The following is a 20498-nucleotide window of genomic DNA, read 5'->3' on the forward strand; positions in this document are numbered from 1 at the left end:
CTGTACCCTCATCAGATGTCTGATGATGGCAGTGTAGGCACACATCTGGACTGTACCCTCATCAGATGTCTGATGATGGCAGTGTAGGCACACATCTGGACTGTAACCTCATCAGATGTCTGATGATGGCAGTGTAGGCACACATCTGGACTGTACCCTCATCAGATGTCTGATGATGGCAGTGTAGGCACACATCTGGATTGTAACCTCATCAGATGACTGATGATGGCAGTGTAGGCACACATCTGGACTGTAACCTCATCAGATGGCTGATGATGGCAGTGTAGGCACACATCTGGACTGTAACCTCATCAGATGGCTGATGATGGCAGTGTAGGCACACATCTGGACTATAACCTCATCAGATGGCTGATGATGGCAGTGTAGGCACACATCTGGACTGTAACCTCATCAGATGTCTGATGATGGCAGTGTAGGCACACATCTGGACTGTAACCTCATCAGATGGCTGATGATGGCAGTGTAGGCACACATCTGGACTGTAACCTCATCAGATGGCTGAGACAGAACTACCCAGTTCTGTCATCCCACATTGCTGGCCCACATTATTGACTGACATCATAAATGTGAACAACTATTTTAAGCTGCTATATTTTGGGGTTGTTTATTATCTAGCAATAGATAACTTGGTAAACTACATAGCAGGCCCACACCTGGGAAAATGGAAATGTTTGTATAAAAATTCGATGTTTATATAAAAGTCTATATGTAAGTGCTTTCAAGCAACTTTATTCACAATCTTCTCTAAACTGGAAGTAATCCAGATGTCCTTCAACTGTTGAAAAGATAAACAAACTTGTGGTATATCCACACCACAACTTACACTGAACACATAAAAGAATAAAATACTGATATATGCAACCAATAGGGAGAAAGCTGAGATGTTTCATACTCAGAAGAAAGGATACATAGTACATGATTCTGCTTATCTGTTTGGAAAGAAGTAAAAACAGATGTTTGCCCTGTGTCTGTCAGCAATTGAAAGAACTGACTGTAAGGGAATTGAAGCTACTTTTGGATATTAGTATTGTCCTGGATTTTGATTCTGGTGGACACTACATAATCAACACATCAGAATTACACACGGAAAATGGGGGATTTTATTCTACATGTGAATAAGTCTGATCAAAAATGTCTATTTGAGGAAAATGTTTACTAAGGCTTTTGGAGTGGCAGCATGATAGATTTGGGATAATCTACTGTCTTCAGTAACTGCTTCAGAACTCAGTGCTATGAGCTCTTCACAGTGTGGTAACTGAGGAAACCTTTGTAGGTATAATTCACTGAAATGGAAAAAATTTCTTGCTTTTCAGGTCTTATGAACTAACCCGGAAGGACCGACTGTACAAAAACATCATTCGAATGCAACACACGCATGGATTCAAGGCTTTCCACATCCTCCCTCAGACCTTCCTCCTGCCAGCTGAGTACGCGGAGTTCTGTAGTAAGTGCTCACTGAGGGGCCCTAGCATCTGGACTTGACATTGCTGATCTTACAGCTAGCTGGGGCTTTCCAAATCTTTGAACACTTTGTGCTTAATTGGGAAGAGCAGTTATAAACATAAAATTGAAATTATTTGTACTTGGATGGTGCTCTTCTATGTTTAATTTGCGGTAGGGTGACAGTAATAATTTATGTAAGGACACATTGGTGTCATCCAGGCACATCCTGTCTTAATTATTTTTGCCCGTTTGTCTCTTCACTGTTGGGAGTCAGTATGTGTTGAGGCATCTTGTCCCTGTGAACTACATGTTTTCTTTGTGGTGTCTCTTCTCCACGTCTTGCTGCCTTGACATTTGGACTTACGTCCTTTGGAAAATAAGTGTCATGTCTTTAAAATTTGTACTTGCTCGTTGGTCTTTCGAGACGGGTTCACTGTGTGTCGCCAGCTGGCCTAGAAGTTGCTATGTGTGTAGATCGAGCTGGCCTCGAACTACAGAGTTCCACCTGCTTCTGCCTCCCGAGTGCTGAGACCAAAGGTTGCCACCAGGGCCAGCAGCACCGTGTCTTTAGTTGTTAAGCGTTTGGTGGGATCAGTCGCAGTCTTTTCTTTGAGTTCATATTAATAAAAACTATGCATAGGCATCTATCCAACGGGGATCTGACTGTCAGCTGAAGTGCTGGTAACTAAAGGAACATGCGGCCTGACCCAGTCTGTAATGGAGTCTGGTTTCTTTGGCCTCACTGAACTTACCTTCCCGGGCCTGGCTGAGCAGCTGGGTTGTTTACAGCTCTCCCCCTCACACCAGACCCTGACTCCAGTAGGTGTGATGTAAGGAGAGTCCAGAGCATAGGGCAGGTAGGCACATGTGAATGGCAACCATGATCATAGGCTAATGGTGAACGACATGAAGGGCTCTTAATACTAATCCTAGAGGGAACTCCTCTTGAAGTTTGAAGGAATCGGATTTGAATTTCTTAGGCCTTTGTTGCTTCTTCCTCCTCCGCTGCGGTCCTCCCGCCCTGGAGGCAGGGGCAGAAGGAGGGTTGGGCTCTTGATAGAGGATGGCACAGGGTGGCCTCCACCGTCAGCTCCTGCCCGCCGTGCTGCAGGGGAACGGTGCCTTCAGCCGGTCGTTCTAACCCTCCCAAGTTCTGCTGTACCAAACTGACCCTGACAGACACCGCGCCTCTTTACCAGCGCCGCCACATTTCGACCCAGCACATGCGGCAAGTGATGTCCCTGAGCACCACTGCGAATCACTCGCTTCTGTTTCCGCCCGCAGACCACCGCAGGGACCTCTTTTCTTCACAGCCGGAAGAGCAGGGGAGGAAAGATGTGCAGTGAAGAGGTATCCTCTTGCAGGACGCCAGGCATTCTGAGCTGCTGGTGCAGGGTTTCTGGCTTCTGTTGGACACTTAGAACCATGGCCAGAGAGTCCTGTGTTGTCAGGCCAGTCGTGTGTGTCCCCAAGTTGTTCCCATGGTGGGGCAGAAAGCTGCCTTGTCCTACTAGCCATCTCCTCTTCAAAGAGACAAGCCTTTTGTTCTAGAATCTCTTTCAAAGACCCTTCTTTTTCCTCCGTGTCCCTCAAGCACATGCAACTTCGAAATTGTGTTCATTGTTAATTCGCTTAATTGACTGTAGGCAGTAGGAGAGTTTTGAGAAGAACAGAGATGAAAACACAAGCCAGAAAAGTACCCGTGGAATGAAGACGCCGAGAGGAGAGAAGTGGCAGTGGTTTTGAAGGTCCATATGGGCCTCCAGAGATGTGAGTTAGAGAAGCTAGGAGGCTCACTGAGACCTCAGGGCGGGGCTTTGCGGGCTAGTGAGGGTGGTTGCCCAGGCTGGCCTCCAGCTCCTGGGCCCTAGCCGTCCTGCTTCGGTTGAGATTACAGGTAGGAACAACTACGGTCCCACCGGGACTTGTAAGTCTAAGCAAGAATATAACCGGGAACGTACAAGAGGAGCTATGGCAGGAAAGAGGAGGGTTCACTTTGGACGTGGTGTACATTTGACATGCTGGGGGCGGGGAAAGCATGCCGTGATGGTTTGCAGACAGCTATAAAAGCAGCTCTGAGTTTGGCTGAAGATACCGAGTCTGGAGGTTCCGGATGAAAGTGATGACCAAGAGATCCAAGAAGACAGAGAAGCTGACCCACAGGAGGAAAGAGAGATGGTAGGAGAACATGGGAGGGAGGTCTCAGAAGAGGCGTGGCTCAAGTCACGGAGTGAACTTCGGAAAGGAGCGGGGCGTGTCTTCCCTAAAAGGAGGGAGGGAAGAAGGCCCAGTGCTGGCTGGGTAAGACTGGGCCTGGAGAAGAAAGCGTGCTAGGCTCATGTGATGAATTCCCAGGCTGCCTAGAAAGGAGGGTGGTATACCGGGCTTATGCCAGGAGTGAGGGCAAAGTGTGGGTTTGTGTGTCTTACATGGGCAGGAAGGTCCTGACGGGGCCTTTGATGGGATTGAGCAGGATGTGAGGCTTTTCAGAGACACTGGGAAGATGAGCCAAGGTGATCTCAAGATGATTAGCTTTTGGTCATCATAAGAAAAAGTCTTAGGCCGGGCGTGGTGGCGCACGCCTTTAATCCCAGCACTCGGGAGGCAGAGGCAGGCGGATCTTTGTGAGTTCGAGGCCAGCCTGGGCTACCAAGTGAGCTCCAGGAAAGGCGCAAAGCTACACAGAGAAACCCTGTCTCGAAAAAACCAAAAAAAAAAAAAAAAAAAAAAGAAAAAGTCTTAAGTTCATATGTGGAAAGATTGAGCCCGGGAGCCAGTCACTGTAGCCAGAGAGATGAAAGCCTGCGGGTCGTCTGAATTGTTGGGAGTCATCAGTGAGCAGGGCTCAGAGTCCACAGCACAGATCCTCTAGGTTCTGGAGCCTCATTTCCAGTTAATGTTTATTAGAACTGAAGGTGTGGGACCCGAGACTACTACAGCCATTTTCCTCAAGCCGACCGCCGTGAGGCAGGAAGACCAGGCTGGCAAGCAGAGCTTCCTCCCGGAACTCTGGTCTGTGGCATCTCTGCTGATGATGGAGGCTGAGAAATAGTTCTGAGGTGTGAACACAGTTGTGGCATCATGCAGTTCAGTGCAGACACGCAGATTGCAATGCAGAATGTACATTTCTAGGACCACAATTTTAAAAGAGATCTTAGTAAATGAGATGAAAGCCGTCATTTTGAAGACAAGACTATGGAGTTTAAGAACAGTGTCCAATAGCATCACCATACCTGAAAATCTGAAGCTGTCCCTGCTCCTGGCTGAGTGTCCTTTCTGCTGTATGGACCACGCTGTCACTGGAACTGGAAGGTGATAGAAAGGGCTGCCGAAGTTGTCTCCATCCGAGCAGACTGCTCCAACCTCTGCCCTGCTTTTCTCTGATTTTCTTGCTTCTTGCTTGTTTTTTTTTTTTTAAACATGTGCAAAAGAAATACATCTTTGTTCTAAAATATCACAAATCAATGTGAAAACAGCACAGAAGATGAATCCTGACACTAGAACTCACAGACCATGCCAGGAATTGAAATTTTTAATGAAAAAAAAACAAAAAAAAAAAACAACCTGTTTTCCTTGCAGTGTTGAGGACTGAACACAGATTCCGTGCATGCTGTGGAAGTGTGCGATTACTGAGCTACCTCCTGAGCCCGGAACGCTAGCTTCCCAGAAAACGAGTTCACAAAGCAGGGTCGATCAAGCTGCATGCCCGTAGCAAATGCTGCATGTAGCTAGACTTACCCTCTTCTGAAAAGGAGTTTTCAACATCTGGCGGTGCTGTGGAGGGCACTGTTTCCAGGCAGCTTTGGTCATCTTCTTAGACGTTTTATAGCACCCAGCACTTCCTAACTCTGAGTGTCTGTAAGCTTGTTTACTGTGTCTGTTTGCTAGCCTACACTTTGTGAGGTAGAAGACTGTTTTCTGACTATATCCCACTCTAGGAAACTGCTTGACAGATGATGAATGTATGGCGCTTAGAAAATTTAGTTTTTTTTTTTTTTTTTTTATATTAATAGCTTCTTGTCTTAGCTTCTCTTCTTTTGGTGTGGCAAAATCCCCTACAAAAGCGGCTCAAGGGAGAAAGGTGTGTTTTGTCTTGCAGTTCCAGAGGATACAGTTCACCATGCGGGGGAAGCTGATAGGGAGGAAGAGGCTGTGGCAGGAGCAGGAAGCTGACTGGTCACATTGCCTCTACACTCAGGAAGTAAAGAGTGAACAGGAAGTGGGACTGGGCTATAAAGCCTCAAGGCCCACCCCCAGTGACTCACTTCCTGCAGTGAGGCGCTACCTCCATGAGGTTTCCATAACTTTTCCAAACAGTGCCTCTGGCCGGGGACCAAGTGCTTGAACTGAGCCTATGTGGGACATGTCGTATTCAAAGCACAACATGCTCGTCTCTTTACTTCCTCAGAAATCTGAGGAAGATACTTTGTATTTAGTGGCCTCATTTTATTTAGATTTAATTTTTTCTCAGATGTAACTATAAACCTTTCTTCTATAGCACTATTTTGATGTGATATAAATTACGTTTTTTGAAAGAGTAATATATTTCCAGGTTTTAAACTATATAAAACAGTAGCCATGGAAGAGGCCTTTTTTTTTTTTTAAATTTATTTTTATGTGCATTGGTGTTTTGTCCGTGTGTGTGGTGAAAGGGTGTCAGGTCCCAGACAGTTGTGAGCTGTCACGTGGGTGCTGCGAATGGAACCCGGGTCCTCTGGAAGAGTTAGCAGTACTCTTGAGCCCTGAGCCATGTCTCCAGCCACAAGAGCAAGAAGCCTCTTTTTGTTCATAGGTCTCTCAGCTGTCTCCTTGGGGCTCACTGGTGCTTGCTGCGAGTTTTTTGCATGTCTTTCTGGAGACGTTCTCGAATGTCTAGAGACGTCCAGCAGCTGGAGTGTGTGTGGGTAGGGAGGGAAGCAGGCAGTAGCTATTGCCTTGTGCTTTTTTCGCTTCTGTGGATCGGTTAATTAATGGTATTCTCATCGTGTATGCTTGTTGAAGGTTCTCTTGTGTAGATCAGGTGCCTGCAAATGCAGCTTCTGAGTTATTCCGTCCTCTGCCTGTTTGCAGCCATTCCTGTGAGCTAAGGATGCTTTTTACATCTTCAGATGGTTGATGTCCAGATGACTGTAACTTCGTGGCATATGGAAATGGCATGAAATTCAGTGTGTAAATGAGGTTCTGTGGGAACATGGCCACTGTCCTTTGTGCATTATCTGTTTTCAAGCTGCAGCAATAGAGTTGAACTCTTACAGCAGAGTTTGCATTTCCTATAAAACCAAAATTGCATATGGTCCAGATTTTCATAGTCTGCAGCCCCTCATGTAGATATGATAGAGTAGATTTAATTAATCTCTTGCTTTTATAGCATAGCATGGGATAACTTTATACACACACACAGAGTGGGATTTTTTAAGATTTACTTTTAAATTCTGTGTGTGTGTGTGTGTGTGTGTGTGTGTGTGTGTGTGTGTGTGTGTGTGAGTGTGTGTGAATGTCAAGTGTATGCAGGCATCTGAGGAGGCCAGAAGAAGAATCCCTGGCGTTGGAGTTCCAAGAGGTTGTGAGCTACCCACCATGGGTGCTGGGAACTAGACAGATGCTCTAGAGGAGCAGCAAGTGCTCCTAGCTGGTGAGCCATGTTTCCAGCTCCTGGACATGTCCTGCACACTTGTGAACAGAGGTCGAGGATACAGTTCTAACCTGTTTATATCTGGATACTTTAGATTCCGCATGGTACTTTTTTCCTTCGGCTGCTAATTCTGTTAAATTCCATCCAGGGAAAAGGCGAGATGGGGAAGGGTGGACAAAGGTCCCTCCCCTAGTCCTCTTCAGGTAAAGTGGGCTGTGGTACTGACAAAGTCAGCTTCCTGTTTGGGGCATCCAAAGGGCTTTGGCTCCTGCTGAGGGAGAGGGAAGAGGAGGCTGGCGAGTGGTCTGGGAAGACACGGTGCCCTGGGGCTGTTGCCAGGGCCAGGCACTTGGTTGCTGGAGTCCCGAGGTCTGCCTGGGTGGGACCCTGCTCAGAGTTAGGGGACATTTGTGTCTCACGTGGGAAGAGCAGAGGTGGGATTAACACACTCGGATGGCAGCACTTGGCCTTTTAATAACTCAAACCAGAGACCATAAACTTGAGGGAACTTTATTGGGTTTATGCTTTTGTGTTCTGGATAAAATGATGTTATTCTGATGTAAAACAGCTGGGCCTCTGAGAGGCCCAGAAACACTTTCACTCACTTGATTTTATTTCTTCACACACCACACTCTCTTTCAGAGCAGAAAAATAGCAAGACACCAGTACCTCAGTTTTCAACCTCTCCTTTCCCTTTCCTTTCTTCCAGACAGTGGGTGTGGGGGTTCATCAGAAGAGGAAAGGACTGAGGTAGAGTGGAGACTGCCACCAGCTCTCTCTTTCCTGGGCTTTCCCTCAGCAGTACACCACCCCTACCCTAGGACATTCCCCAAGTGGAAGGCGGAGCCCTGGGCTTCTCCCCAGACCATGCAGGAGTCCTGGGGAGTCTCAGTGCCAGCTTTCTGCTGTCTCTTCTTATGGCCCAAAGATACTTGAAAACAGAACTGGAGCTGGGGAATGGGCAGACCCCTTGTGCTTGTGAATCGTGATGCTTCCTTGCCCTAACACTCTGCCTGGTTTATGAGATGTGAAGAATTATTCACAGGAAGTAACTGTATTTGGAGATAAAGTAAAAAACTCAGTTGTCTCTATTGCCTGGCAGTCCTTCACTTAACGAAAATGTGATTTTCAGTTTCCCGGAGGTCGTTTTTGGTAACTGACTAACATTCAGATTTGACCTTGTTTCCATCCTTATGTGAGAAAGAGGGAATAGCAGGAGATAGAATATGGGAGTGATTTGCTGTCCTCTTCCCTGTCCCCCTTTTTCCGTTTCTTCCTGCCCTATTTCCCTTTTTAAGGCTTCTTTGAAAACATAGACGATGAGTTGTTGCTCCCAGCTGGAGATCTGGAAGGTTCTTTGGGTACCTAAGAGATTACTGTTGTTGCAGTTGAAGATAATAAACTCATGCGCCTTCTTCTCTTTGTTTTTCTCTTCCCTTTTTATCTCCCAATATTTTGAGCAGATTCATATTCAAAGGACCGGGGACCTTGGATAGTAAAACCAGTGGCCTCTTCTAGGGGGCGGGGCGTCTACTTGATCAACAATGTAAGTATGCGGAGAAGGGCCGACCTGGCACTTAGGTGAGGGGTACTTCCTTCTGCCCTGAGGTCAGAAGCGAGTGGAAGCTGGGTGTGCACTGTCTGCTCTTCACTCTGCTGGGAGCCTCCTTCCTTGCTGGGACACACTTAGTCCATGGCCAAAATGCCACTTGCCAGATGTGTTTTGGGGGGGAGGCAGGCAGCCTTTTGTAGTAGCACAAAAGAGGTGTCTTCTCCTCTCAGCATACTGTCCTGTCAGCTCCTGAGCACCGAGCTGTCTCTCTGTCCTTCTCCTGCTCTTCTCTTTTATCTTCCTTTCCTTCAGAAGCCGCCAATAGCTTGATCCTTGGCAAATTCCTCATTAAATGTTGTTTGAACAATTAATACAGGACGGGGGCATGGCTGAGTGGTAAGAGGCCCTGTCTAGCATGCACAAGGCTCTGGAGTCAATCCTCAGTGCCATAATCATAATCATAATCATAATCATAATCATAATCATAATCATGCACGAGACTCTAGGGTCAATCCTCAGTGCCATAATAATAATAATAATAATAATAATAATAACAACAACAACAACAACAACAACAAGAGTAAGTAAAATAAAATGCCAACTCCAGTCTCACTGGACTTTCCATAACACAGTTGATTTTATATTTCTTCTTTTCTCAGATTCTTACTATATTTGGTAATTCCCCTGTTTTACATTTATTACACCCATATCACTCCTACCTGTCCTTCCATAGTCCATCTCTTAAGTTTAATTGGTTTTAGATTTTATAAAAGTTGTATAACATTTACAATTCTTTTTAATAACTGTGATTTATCCTTCTTTATAAGTTTATTAGAAACTTAAGCTCAGTAGAAATAGACTATAGGATTAGGATTCTCAAATTTAACCAGCATTTAAGTCCAAACTGATTTATTTATTTCTTTTCCTTCTGTACATTTGGTAGGTGCCATCTATTTTTCCTTTACTTTGGATAAAAGTATCCTTTGTCTCTTTTTCTATTTTCCTTCCTTTTCTCATGTGGATATTTGTGTGGTGTGTGCATATTTGTATGTTTTTTCCATGGGAACATGTGTACGCGCATGCGTGTGTGGCAATTGTGCGCGCACTCATGTGTGCGCACATGTGCTTGTGTGTGCACGCATGTGTACGCAGCGTGCAACTGTGTACCGGTGTGCCTATGGAGGCCCAAGATTGGTATCTGGCATCTTGGATTGCTCTTCCACTGTATTCTCGGAAGTGGTCTTTCCGTCAGGCTCAGCGTTTGCCAGGGCTCATTGTCAGTGTTCATGGCTCTGTCTCTGCTTCTGCTGCACTCACTGGGCGTTCCCACGGCTCCTGAGGATCTGAGCTACTGTCCTTTGCTTGTACAGCAAGCCTTACCCACTAAGCCATCTCCTAGGCCTCTGTCTCCATTTGTTGCCTCCTTTTTGAAGAGCCCTGGGTCTTTTCCTCCACTAGCTACATACTGAATTTCCAGGGACACTTATTTTCTGATTTTCATCTGTACTCCTATTTATCATTGTACAGGAGATACCCACATTTGCAGGGATACTACTAAAATGTTATTGAAACACTCTTCTGTTCTTGCCTTTTTATTGGGACCGTCTTTCCTTCTGATGGAGGATTTTTCTCAAGTTTAGAATCCTTAGATATTAGCCATTTTATAAGTGAAACTGGAGGCTGTGAGCTTCCCTATGATATAATGTTGTACCCCCCCCCACCTCCCCACCCCCATGCCTCTCCTGGTAAGGATGAAGCATGTTGACCATCAGCTTCCATAGATGGATTTGGGTGAAGAGTGTGCCTTCCATCTTCTGAGATAGGGAGAGCTCTCTCTGGTGGGGAGAAGCTTATGGTGAGTTCCATCTTGGGCAAAGCTCCTTTTGTTCTCTCTTTTTACTGCCTGTTGGGGATAGAGCGGCTTCAGGGCCTTTTTTCCTCCGAGAGAACCCTGCACCTGTATAAAAGGCCTTTAAGCACCACCTTAGATTTGATCTTGTGATGTCCATGCTACCGCTTGGGGTGTTGGAGAACTCCCACGGCCTCGCTGTCCCATGCTTGTTCCTTGGCCCACCCCGCTCTTGTTCACTCCGGCCGCCAGCCTGTGCCTTTGCAGGGGCCTCTGGGAGTCTTCATTACCTGGTATTTGGGGCTGGGGCTCACACTGCTCTGCTCTGTTTTTGTTTTTCCCTTGATCTTATCTTCTCCCTGTCTTTGAAGGTTTACTGAGATGTTTGATCTATTCGGGCTCCTTTTGCTTTTTTTCTAGTCTTTGTTATTATTTCATTCCTTTGAAAATATCCTTTCTGTCTTTCCAGTGAGCTCTGGAAGGAAAGGTTGGGGTAGATACGTCGTGTGTGTGTGTGTGTGTGTGTGTGTGTGTGTGTGTGTGTGTGTGTGGTGTCAGTACTCCATCTTAAATTTCCCAGTTATTATTTTCACATTGAGCTATTGTCTATGTGTGCAAGAAAGGAGCTCTGTAAAGCCTTTCATTTGGAAAGTCCTCAGGATCAGTCTGGATCCGTGTGCAGTGAACAGTTAGGGCCAGACTGCTCTCGCTGGAGAAGTGAGAGACTCCAGTTCTGGCAGAGCAGCTGCTCCAGCCTCAGGCCCCAGCCACAGGTCCTGCCTGGTACCTGGAGCCCCTCGGCCCTGGGTTCTGTGTGGACATAAAGCATGGTGGGATGCCGTGGCTCGCTCTTGTCTCTGTGACCTTGGCTTAAGGCTCCTATGGGACAACAGCCTTGCCTTCAGCTGTTTGCCAGGAGCGCAGTGTTGTTTGAATTGCAAGGACGGCGCTAGTTTGGGTTTGGGTTTTAGCTGCCAAATGGAATTGCTATTGAGAGTCAGCTACGGTTCAAGTTTGCTTTTTATTTTCTTAGACACGAGTCAAAGAGAATAGGATCTATTCCCAGCTCATCTGAGGCTTTTTTCTTTTGGAATGATCTTTTGCCCTAGTGATTTGTTCTTTTAAAGCTAACATCATAAAGAATAGAAAAGCTAAACTTTCCTTAATGGAGCTGGGAACCTCTTGCTCCAACCCTTCACTGAGGCCGAGGCTCATAAAGGCAATGACGCGTCTTTAGGGAATGCGCGGTTGGCAGCCTATGTAAGAGCCGCTTTCTCCCTCCCACCTCTCCACGGGCTCAGTCCCTTGAGACCCCCTGCATAGATCAAAGTGCTTGGCTAGACCTTTGCCAGCTCCCCCCCACACACACACACACACTGGTGAAGCTTTGGAACGAAACTGATTCTTTTAGGTATGTAGTGGAGGTGCCAGACAGAAGCCTGGGAAGATGATGCCAGCGTGCCCAGGAGAGCTGGCAGCATGTGGATCCAATGGGAGCCTATTCCCATTTCACCCCGAAACTGGAATTTTATCACCTTCTACCCAGACCTACAAACTGCACTGTTAATCTTCCTCTCTCCTTCACCGCCCCTTCTTTCCATACCTGGACCCTTTCCCTGGAATATGTGGCCCATTAGCCAATGGATGAAGTAACTCTTTCCAAGGCCGCTGCCTGCTTTTCGACGGAGGGGGAGGGAGAAGGAACCCTGAGGGACAGGGTCGTGCAGAACTCGGGAGTGGGGGAGGGCGGTGCAGGGCACCAGAGATCGAGGGTCGGGTCAGTCCCCCACTGCCCACCAGCCCGAGACCACCTTAGTAAAACCTCCCTGTGGTTGTCATAACCTATTGGAAAACAGCCACAAAGCAACTTTTTCCCATAAAGAGAGCAGGAAAAGGGAAAGAGAAGGGTGCCTTTTGTGCAGCACCAGAGGGAGCCTCGTGAACTCCTACCCAGGGCAACATCTTGGTGGCTTGGCTGACACGGCTCTTCATGATGTGCTCTTATCTAGAAATGCAGCGCAAAGGAACAGAGCTGTTTACCCCAGCTTCTTCAGTAACCTGACCAAATGCCATACTTCCCCAACTTAGGATATTGACATTGAGGTGGGGGAAGACCTGGTGTGTTCTGATTAAGGTAGGCATTTCACTGCTGAGGTCTAATTCAGTCATCCTGTGTCATCCGTTATCCGTCTTCTATTAATAGACATCCTGAGATGGCGAGTGCCGAAAGACTTAGGTCATACTCCTCACCCCGGCCTCCCTGGGTGGATAATCCCATCTCCCCCTGTTTTTTATCTTTTCATGTATTATCTTATGTTCTCTGTGCTTCTTATTGTTTGACAATTATTTAGGAAGTGCTGGCTGTGTGCCAGATGTTATCATTCCTTAAAACCTTTGGAGAAATGCTAATTATTTTATATCTTCTAGTTCTTCCGTGTCTTGGCTGTATTGCTCTGGCATGTGGCATGTGGAGATGACTATTGATTGTTGAGGTGTGGAATTTGGTAGTCAGAACCCCAGATACTGTTGAGTTTGCAGTAATACTAACAGCAACTGATAGTTCTTTCTTTTTTTTTTTAAGATTTATTTATTTATTTATTATGTATACAGTGTTCTATTTGAGTGTATGCCTGCAGGCCAGAAGAGGGCATCAGATCTCATTACAGATGGTTGTGAGCCACCATGTGGTTGCTGGGAATTGAACTCAGGACCTCTGGAAGAACAGTGAGTGCTCTTAACCGCTGAGCCATCTCTCCAGCCCGATATTTCTTTTTTGAGAGGATTTCACTAGTAGCCCTGGCTGACCTGGCACTCACTATGTAGGCTCAGACTGGCCTAGAACTCACAGAGATTCACCTGCCTCTGCCCTTTGAGGACTGGGACCAGCTGATATTTCTTGAGCATTTAACCAGTGCTTTCCATCTGCCTTTCAGATAGACTCTCCTGATAAGATTACTCTTTTTAAGAAGCCCGTGTCACAGTTACTGTTTTCTTAGTAAGTGGTCCCCCTGGTTCCAGAGCATCATCTTAACCACCATGCTGCAATAAATTAACAAGTACCCCAAGCTTGAATCTTAAGATTCAGTTAGGAAAATAGATGTATTTCCAATTTCCACAGCAAATCTGATTCCTGTATTAGCCTGCTTTTTACTTTGGGAGGAAATTCTACCTTGAAATGGAAATCCTTTTAAATTAGTTAAGTGAGGATTAGTAAGTAGGCAATACACTTAAGGATGTCAGAAACTTTTATTACTTGGGCCTTAAGGGACAACACTAGGCAAAGGATCCATTTTCAAATAGCCCTTTAGTCTGTGAGCTTTTCATTTTCCTTATGCAGATGGGAATGAGAGGAAAGAGAGCTGAGCAAGTACCAACCAAAGTGTCTCAACAGAAGAGGTGATGTTGTGCATAGTGTGGTGGAAGAGAGGAAGTAGGCATGGGCACTAGGTATGTCACGGCGTGGAGAGCTGTCACCACCACTGTGTTCTCTGGGACAGAGGACAGGTGGGTACCAGTCCTGTACCTGCTGTAATCCATGGGCGCTTCTCAGATGTAGCCTCCAGTTGTAGCCGATGGGTGTTGCATGGCTGTGATTGATTAACTTCCTGTCTGGAACCCAGCCTGCAGCTTTATTGCTTTTCTAGTGATTACACGCATTCTTACTCCCTCACTGCCTTGGAAATGGAGATAGTACTTGTGATAGACTGATCACCAAGTGTAAGGGCATCAGGAAGTGGGGTGGACGATTGAGTTCATTGGGGATGAATGAGTACTGATGTCATTGTGGTCCTTTGATACGTAGAGTTGAATTGTAAAAGCTGTAGTCTGCCTTTGAGATAACGGCAGTAGTAGTTGAGCTAGGAAGTGCCTTGTTACAGACTTTTGGATTTGGGGACAGTTATCTTGTGCCAGAATTTGGGGAGCACCGTGAGCAGAGCTAGAAAGTGAAGCTTCCGAGAGACTTTGGCCTGGTTCCGGTGCTGCACCAGTGCTTACAGCTACAGTGCGTACAGCTCTGTGACAGCGGGTCGCCACTGTTGTCCTTCTCTGTAGACTACACCCGCCCCTGGGGTTGGGGGAAGGGGAGAATGTTTGGGACATGCTAAGAACAGCTTTTGGCACATGGTAAATGCTCAGTACTTCTTTTAAATTGTAATTATTTCTGCAAATGTTGCTAGTTATTTCCAAGCAGCTACTGTAGTTAATCTCATAATTGCTATTGTTGCCATTTATAGTTTGAAGCCCCTTTGCCCATCTGGACTGACTTGCAGCTGATCTTTCTGTCTTAATCTAATAACGCATGCAATTGTTCTGTTTGAGACGTATTCATCTTACTGCTTCCTCCATGTGGAGTCTGCAATAACTTCCTGCTTCCCACCATATTAAATCTCAACTCCCCTTGCCAGTTCAAATCCCTGTGTCAAAAGGTTCCCTCCCTACTGTCCTCCCCACCCGTCAGCCATTTCCCAGTTAGAGCTTTCAGGCCTGTGAATCTGCCTCCCTCCTTTCCGCTGGACTGTGCAAACGACAGTGGCCTCCTTTTCTCCTTATGCCCCCAGCACATGCCCTCGGCTTTCACTGATTCCTCCCGTGTCTGCTCTTCTGCTGGCCAGAGCTGGCCTTGCCTTCACAGCCCTGCAGACTGGCCCCTTGGGCAACGTGACATCTTATATTTGTGGAGCTGCTGCTCTGTGTCCCTTTACAGTCTACATCTTGCTGTTTTAACCTGAAACAGTAAACCCTTTCGGGGAGAGGAGCTGCCGAATCTGAAGTTGTGTGAGGGTACAGTTGTATCTGTTTTCTTCATCACTGAGTACTCAGTGCTTTACACATGGGCCTTAGTACCCACGATTTCTTATATCAGCAATTTTACCTGTTGGCGAGATCTGTAAACAGTCTCATTCAGTCTTTCACACAGTTGCTTAGCAAGTGACTTAAGTACATCACGCAGCCCCTCCATCTTCCTGGGAATCCTGGGCTGCATTGTGCGTCTTGGCCTTTCCAGAACAGCTTAGTGAGAGGTGCATTGGGAACAGTGTAGTGTTTTAAAACTTCCATTCGTCTTTACAGTTGAAAAGTAGCAGCTTTTTATTTTTAAGTAGCTCTTATTTTCTTGGCAAATAACTATCTTATGCCACACATATCAATCTTTAAAGCTGTTTAGTTGCATTTATTATGAGAGGTGCTGTGTAAATTTATTTTTCCCCATTGTAATTGGGTACCCACCGTGGCATGTCATATGGCCAGTTGACGATTACGGGTTTTCCACAGTATCATTTCTTAAAAGCTTAAGAACTTCGCCCCTCACTGTACATTTTAGGATTTCTCTCTTTTCATTCCTTTCTCTTTACTCAACAGCCAAACCAGATCTCCCTGGAAGAGAACATCTTGGTCTCGCGGTACATTAACAATCCCCTGCTCATAGATGGTGAGTTGTGATTGACTCCTGACTGGATTGGGCTGGATCTTGCTCAACTTTGTAATATTTTCATAGTCCTCTCTAGTGAATCTTTTAAAGCTAGTTTGACATTTTTGCTACCCATGGTTCCAGAGATGAGGATGGTTCTTTACCATCCTTTTGAAACTGAAATTAGGTGATACAGGAGAGATGCTGTCCACACATGAACACGCACACACACACACACACACACACACACACACACACACACACACACTCACACACACATGTGGTGTCTGTGGCAGGCAAGCCACACATGGCAAAAAATGTTTTTCCATAGAGCCATAGTTATAAACAAATAACTAACCAGTTGTAGTGAATAATCTGAAGTAAATTCACTACTCTCTGCTACACCTGGGAGGCATAATCTAAGAATATTTTTGTGCTTTTGAAGAAACTGAGGTCACAAGACTCTCGCCTTGGTGTCTTGGCGTTTTCTCCCAAGCACTGCGAAATCTCCTCACATGAATTCATTCTTGGACCATGTTCCGACATCGTGCTGTGTGTGTTTAGCAACTATATTGCAAAGCATGGTGTGAACAATTCTTCTTTAGTCTCAAAATGCAAGATGTGTCTAGTGTGTGCTTTGTGTGAGGAGGAGTGTCATCTTTCCACAGCTCTTGGTTGTGTTGTCCTGTTCATCGCAACAACAACCAAAAAAATAGATGAACTTCATTTTTCTCGTGACGCCCAACTTTCTTTCCTCCTAGATTTCAAGTTTGACGTGCGCCTCTATGTGCTCGTGACTTCCTATGATCCCCTTGTCATCTATCTCTATGAGGAAGGATTGGCTAGGTAAGAGGTGTCTTCAGGTGGAGGACTGGCTGGGTGTATTAGAGTGGATCCGTGCAAAAGGTTTCTGAGACCAGGCTGCTGCTTTCTGTGAGGTTCACCTCAGGGAAATAGAGTGTGCCCAGATGGGCTTCAGATGTCAGGAGGCAGTCTTGGCACTCCAGCTTCACCTGCAGCTCTACACAAAGTGTGTGGAAACACACACCTGGTTCCTCAGGTGTAGAGGCCACAGCGTAATTTCATGCAATGAGGGTTATTATGAGGGCTCTAGGGTATTAAGAGAAATTGTAATGTTTTTCAGAGTAGATCTAGAAGGGAAAATAAAAGCCACATCTCATTTACTTGTCAGACAGCAGGTCCTTATGTTAATCCTCCCAACAGCAATACCTACTACCCGTTTGCAGCAGAAGACACAGCTTTGCATAAGCAGGGGGTGGCAGTGACTTCTCTGAGCTTTGCTCAGGGTAGTGGGTAGGGATTGGTGCTCATCGAATAGTCATGTTTTCTCAGATCATGAGGTATTCACGGCTTTCACCCCGTAATATACAAGTTATATACTTTGCCGTGGTTGTGAATACAGTTCTCTTGGGTGCTTCGTGGGTTTTAAGGTAGTGCCTGTCAACAGAATTAAATTCTGAATTTATAATAATTTGGAGTTTTGTCTCCCATACCCACAAAGACTTACAGGTAACAGTTTCTGTAAATCCTGTAAGCTATTTCAAAAACTATGTAACTTTGCTATGTGTTCCTTTCCCTTACTTTTTTTTTTTAAATCAGCTACTTTGCTCTGCTGTTCTCCTGTGTCATGGCCTTGATGGGATAGTACGTAGCAGTCTAGAGGGAGCTTTGCATCTGTGAGCAGACATAAGAAACTGGAAAGTCAGTCTAGACATTTTTCTGATTTTAGAAAATTTATTTTGAAAATGGAGACTACATGAATAAAATAAGGATAACTATTTGTGTTTATGAAGAAAACAGATGAATCCTTGTCCTCCGAGGACTTCTTCAGTACCTGTTTATCTTTTGACAGGCTGTACTGTACTGTGACAACTGAGTTTTCTATTTCCAATTTATTTTGGAGTAAGGGGACTTTACAAAGCCACTTGCTGGCTGAGCCATGTCTTCCCTTCACCTCTAGGTGGCAATGACAGCTTTTATAAGTTCTGTCATATTCTTAACTAAGATTTATGAGTTGGAGCCTTGGGAACACTGGAGGCTACTAACACTCCATCGTCCTGCCCTCTTGTCCCTTGAAAACTGAGAAGGAGAAAAATAAAATGATTCCCAGTTGAATAAAGGCCTCGCACATGAACTATTAGCTCTAATTGGGTTGTTATAAGGAAGACATTTTCTATAGTATTTATGGATGTGAGCTCCTGTGCTTTGAAGTGTACATAGAAAGAAGACCAATATAAATATCAAAGCCTAGTTTCCACATCATCTAGAACAGAGAGAAGGTAAAATACTCCTGCTTCTTCTGGGGCACAGGGTGCAGTGGAGTGTGGTGGTGTAACTGAGCCTTCTAAGTCTCCCCTTTCTTGTGTAATGGGCCTCTTCATTACCCTTCCTCCATCCCTCCTCACCCCAGCTTGGACCTCACCCCGTGTCCTTGGTTCTGCTTGGTCTTCTGGAAAAGAGAGGGTATTTATGCACACTGTTTCTCAAGGGTGTCATACCAATATATTTTGTATCATATCCTAAGATGTTTCATGTACAATATTTGTAGTTCTCACTACGAGTAAAATTTTACACAGTCTTTGCATCTTTATGGTTCGGAGCATAAATTGAGAGCAACACTAACATTCATTACAGTTTGCTGCAGATGCGTAAATAACTGACTACCTGCTGTGTTATATGTCAGAGCTACTGAATTAGTGACAGTTGCCTTGTATCCAGTAGGAACTGGCATGTACATGTGCACACATACACACATTTATGTGGCCAATGGATGCTTTTCCTCACTGTCAGCAAAATAGCTTTTTAAATACTCACACTATCAAGCCAAAAAAAGGAAAAGAAAACTCTTCAGGTCTTTGGTGGGTTTACCCGAAACCTGGGTGGGTATGAAATCCTTCTTATCATAGGCGTATTATCGTGCATTATCTCGAGCTGTTTGCGCAGACACACAAGGCACACTGTTCGGTGCGGGTTCTTGAGTGCGTCTGCGTAGTCACTGTTTGTCTTGGCACTGGCTCGCCCTTCTGTCTGTCTCAGAGTGCGCTCAGCTGTGTCATTACAGCCCGCATCTGTCTGCAGCTCCTCCGCACCTGCAGCCCCTGCTGCTCATCTGGGGTCACGTGGGCTTTGGGTAGACATAACTAAAGGTAATCAGTTTGGGATGAGATCATCAGGTTGCTTGACTTTGAGACGAGAAGGAAAACCATAATCTTTCCTAAAGAGACAGACCTGGAGGCAAGAATAATTAGTTTCCTTCTTTAGGCTTTTATACCCTGTCATTTTTGCTGGGAGCTTCAAATTAATGCTAGGAGACTGACTTTATAAAGGTCACTGCATTGTGAAATAGGTTCTTTTGTGTAAATTCCTTTCCCTTTTAGACCCTGTAAAGGAAAAGACCTTGGTTTCATTATAGGTTAATGTTTTCATTTGTCTTTGTTTTAGTCACGCAAAGCAGACCTCTGACTGTTCATTGTATGTGTAGGCGTGTTTGCCTGTGTCTATATAAGTTCAGTGCATGCAGAGGTAGAGGAGGATATTGGATCCTCTTGAACTTAGAGACGGTTTGAGCTGTCATGTGGGTGCTGGGAACTGAACCCAGACCTTTTGCGAAAGGAACAAGTGCTGTTAACCACTGAGCCATCTTTCCAGTTCCTTCTTGCTGGTTCTGGGTGTCGGTAGACTGCTGAGGAGCTCTGGGAGCGAAGTTGCCCATCCGGCACTTGAGTCGGCTGGCTCGTGCGTGACCCCGGTAGCTGTAATTCTGCTGGGGTTGCTGCTGTAGAATCCCCGTGCAGGCTTCTGCTGTAGAATTTCTATGGAAGTTGCCGTTTTGAGCTAGAAACAAGGAGACATCGAGCTTCTAGAGAGAGGGGTGTTGTTCTCACCAAAATGGTGGAGATACATTTTTATGTCAGAAGTAGAATCCAAAAAGGCTTTGTTCTGGATTTTAAAACTCTAGAAGGATCCAATCTGGGATATAAATGATTCGAGACAGTCCTTTTTGAAACACAGCTAACAGCCAAATTTGCACTCAAACAGGACTTTTTTTTTTTTTTTTTTTAAAAACGACATTGACTTGAAAACCACATGTGTTGTCAGTGACTTAAAGAAAGGTAGCAGCAGCTCATGAGTGTCGGTGGGGGGCTCTGAGGGTCTTGCCCGCCCGCCCACCCGGGTCGTGGAAGTGGGAGGAGACTGGAAGGCCTCTTCCAGTGCTGCCCTTAGGCAGTCCTGCCATCACGCAGGGAGGACCCCACATCATTTTGTAATGCCCTTCTTTCCTCCCCCACCCCCAGGCCCTTCTTCAGTAGCCTTGCTTGCTAATTAACACTGGCTCCGGGGGGATATTTACCTTTTCTGTGCTGAATTCCTGTGGTTTCGAAAGAATTCAGGTACTTACTGATTGCCAAGGAATTCAGATTACCTCACAGGCTGCACACTGTCCAGAATCTGCCCCAGCAGCCAATTGGGGGAAGAGACAGCAGCCCTGGGGAGAAGTCCTTCCCAGCCCCACTGTCACTCTGCCGGCCGGCAGGCAGGCCCTTGCTGTTTGTGAAGTTTGAGTCATCTCTGG

General features: G+C 45.8%; 1 protein-coding gene across 14 annotated transcripts in view; it reads left to right on the plus strand.

Moving 5' to 3' along the window:
- Ttll5 (tubulin tyrosine ligase like 5) overlaps nt 1–20498 on the plus strand; it is a 253130-nt gene that overhangs the window by 25567 nt on the left and 207065 nt on the right. For all 14 annotated transcript variants that reach the window (XM_028876403.2, XM_028876308.2, XM_028876334.2 and 11 more), the window contains 4 exons: nt 1335–1465; nt 8560–8642; nt 15856–15925; nt 16666–16750. In XM_028876403.2, the coding sequence (XP_028732236.1) occupies nt 1335–1465; nt 8560–8642; nt 15856–15925; nt 16666–16750 (369 nt within the window). The remainder of the gene's footprint in view (nt 1–1334; nt 1466–8559; nt 8643–15855; nt 15926–16665; nt 16751–20498) is intronic.

The sequence above is a fragment of the Peromyscus leucopus genome, chromosome 14 (genome assembly GCF_004664715.2).
Source record: "Peromyscus leucopus breed LL Stock chromosome 14, UCI_PerLeu_2.1, whole genome shotgun sequence".
In the NCBI taxonomy this organism is placed as follows: domain Eukaryota; kingdom Metazoa; phylum Chordata; class Mammalia; order Rodentia; family Cricetidae; genus Peromyscus; species Peromyscus leucopus.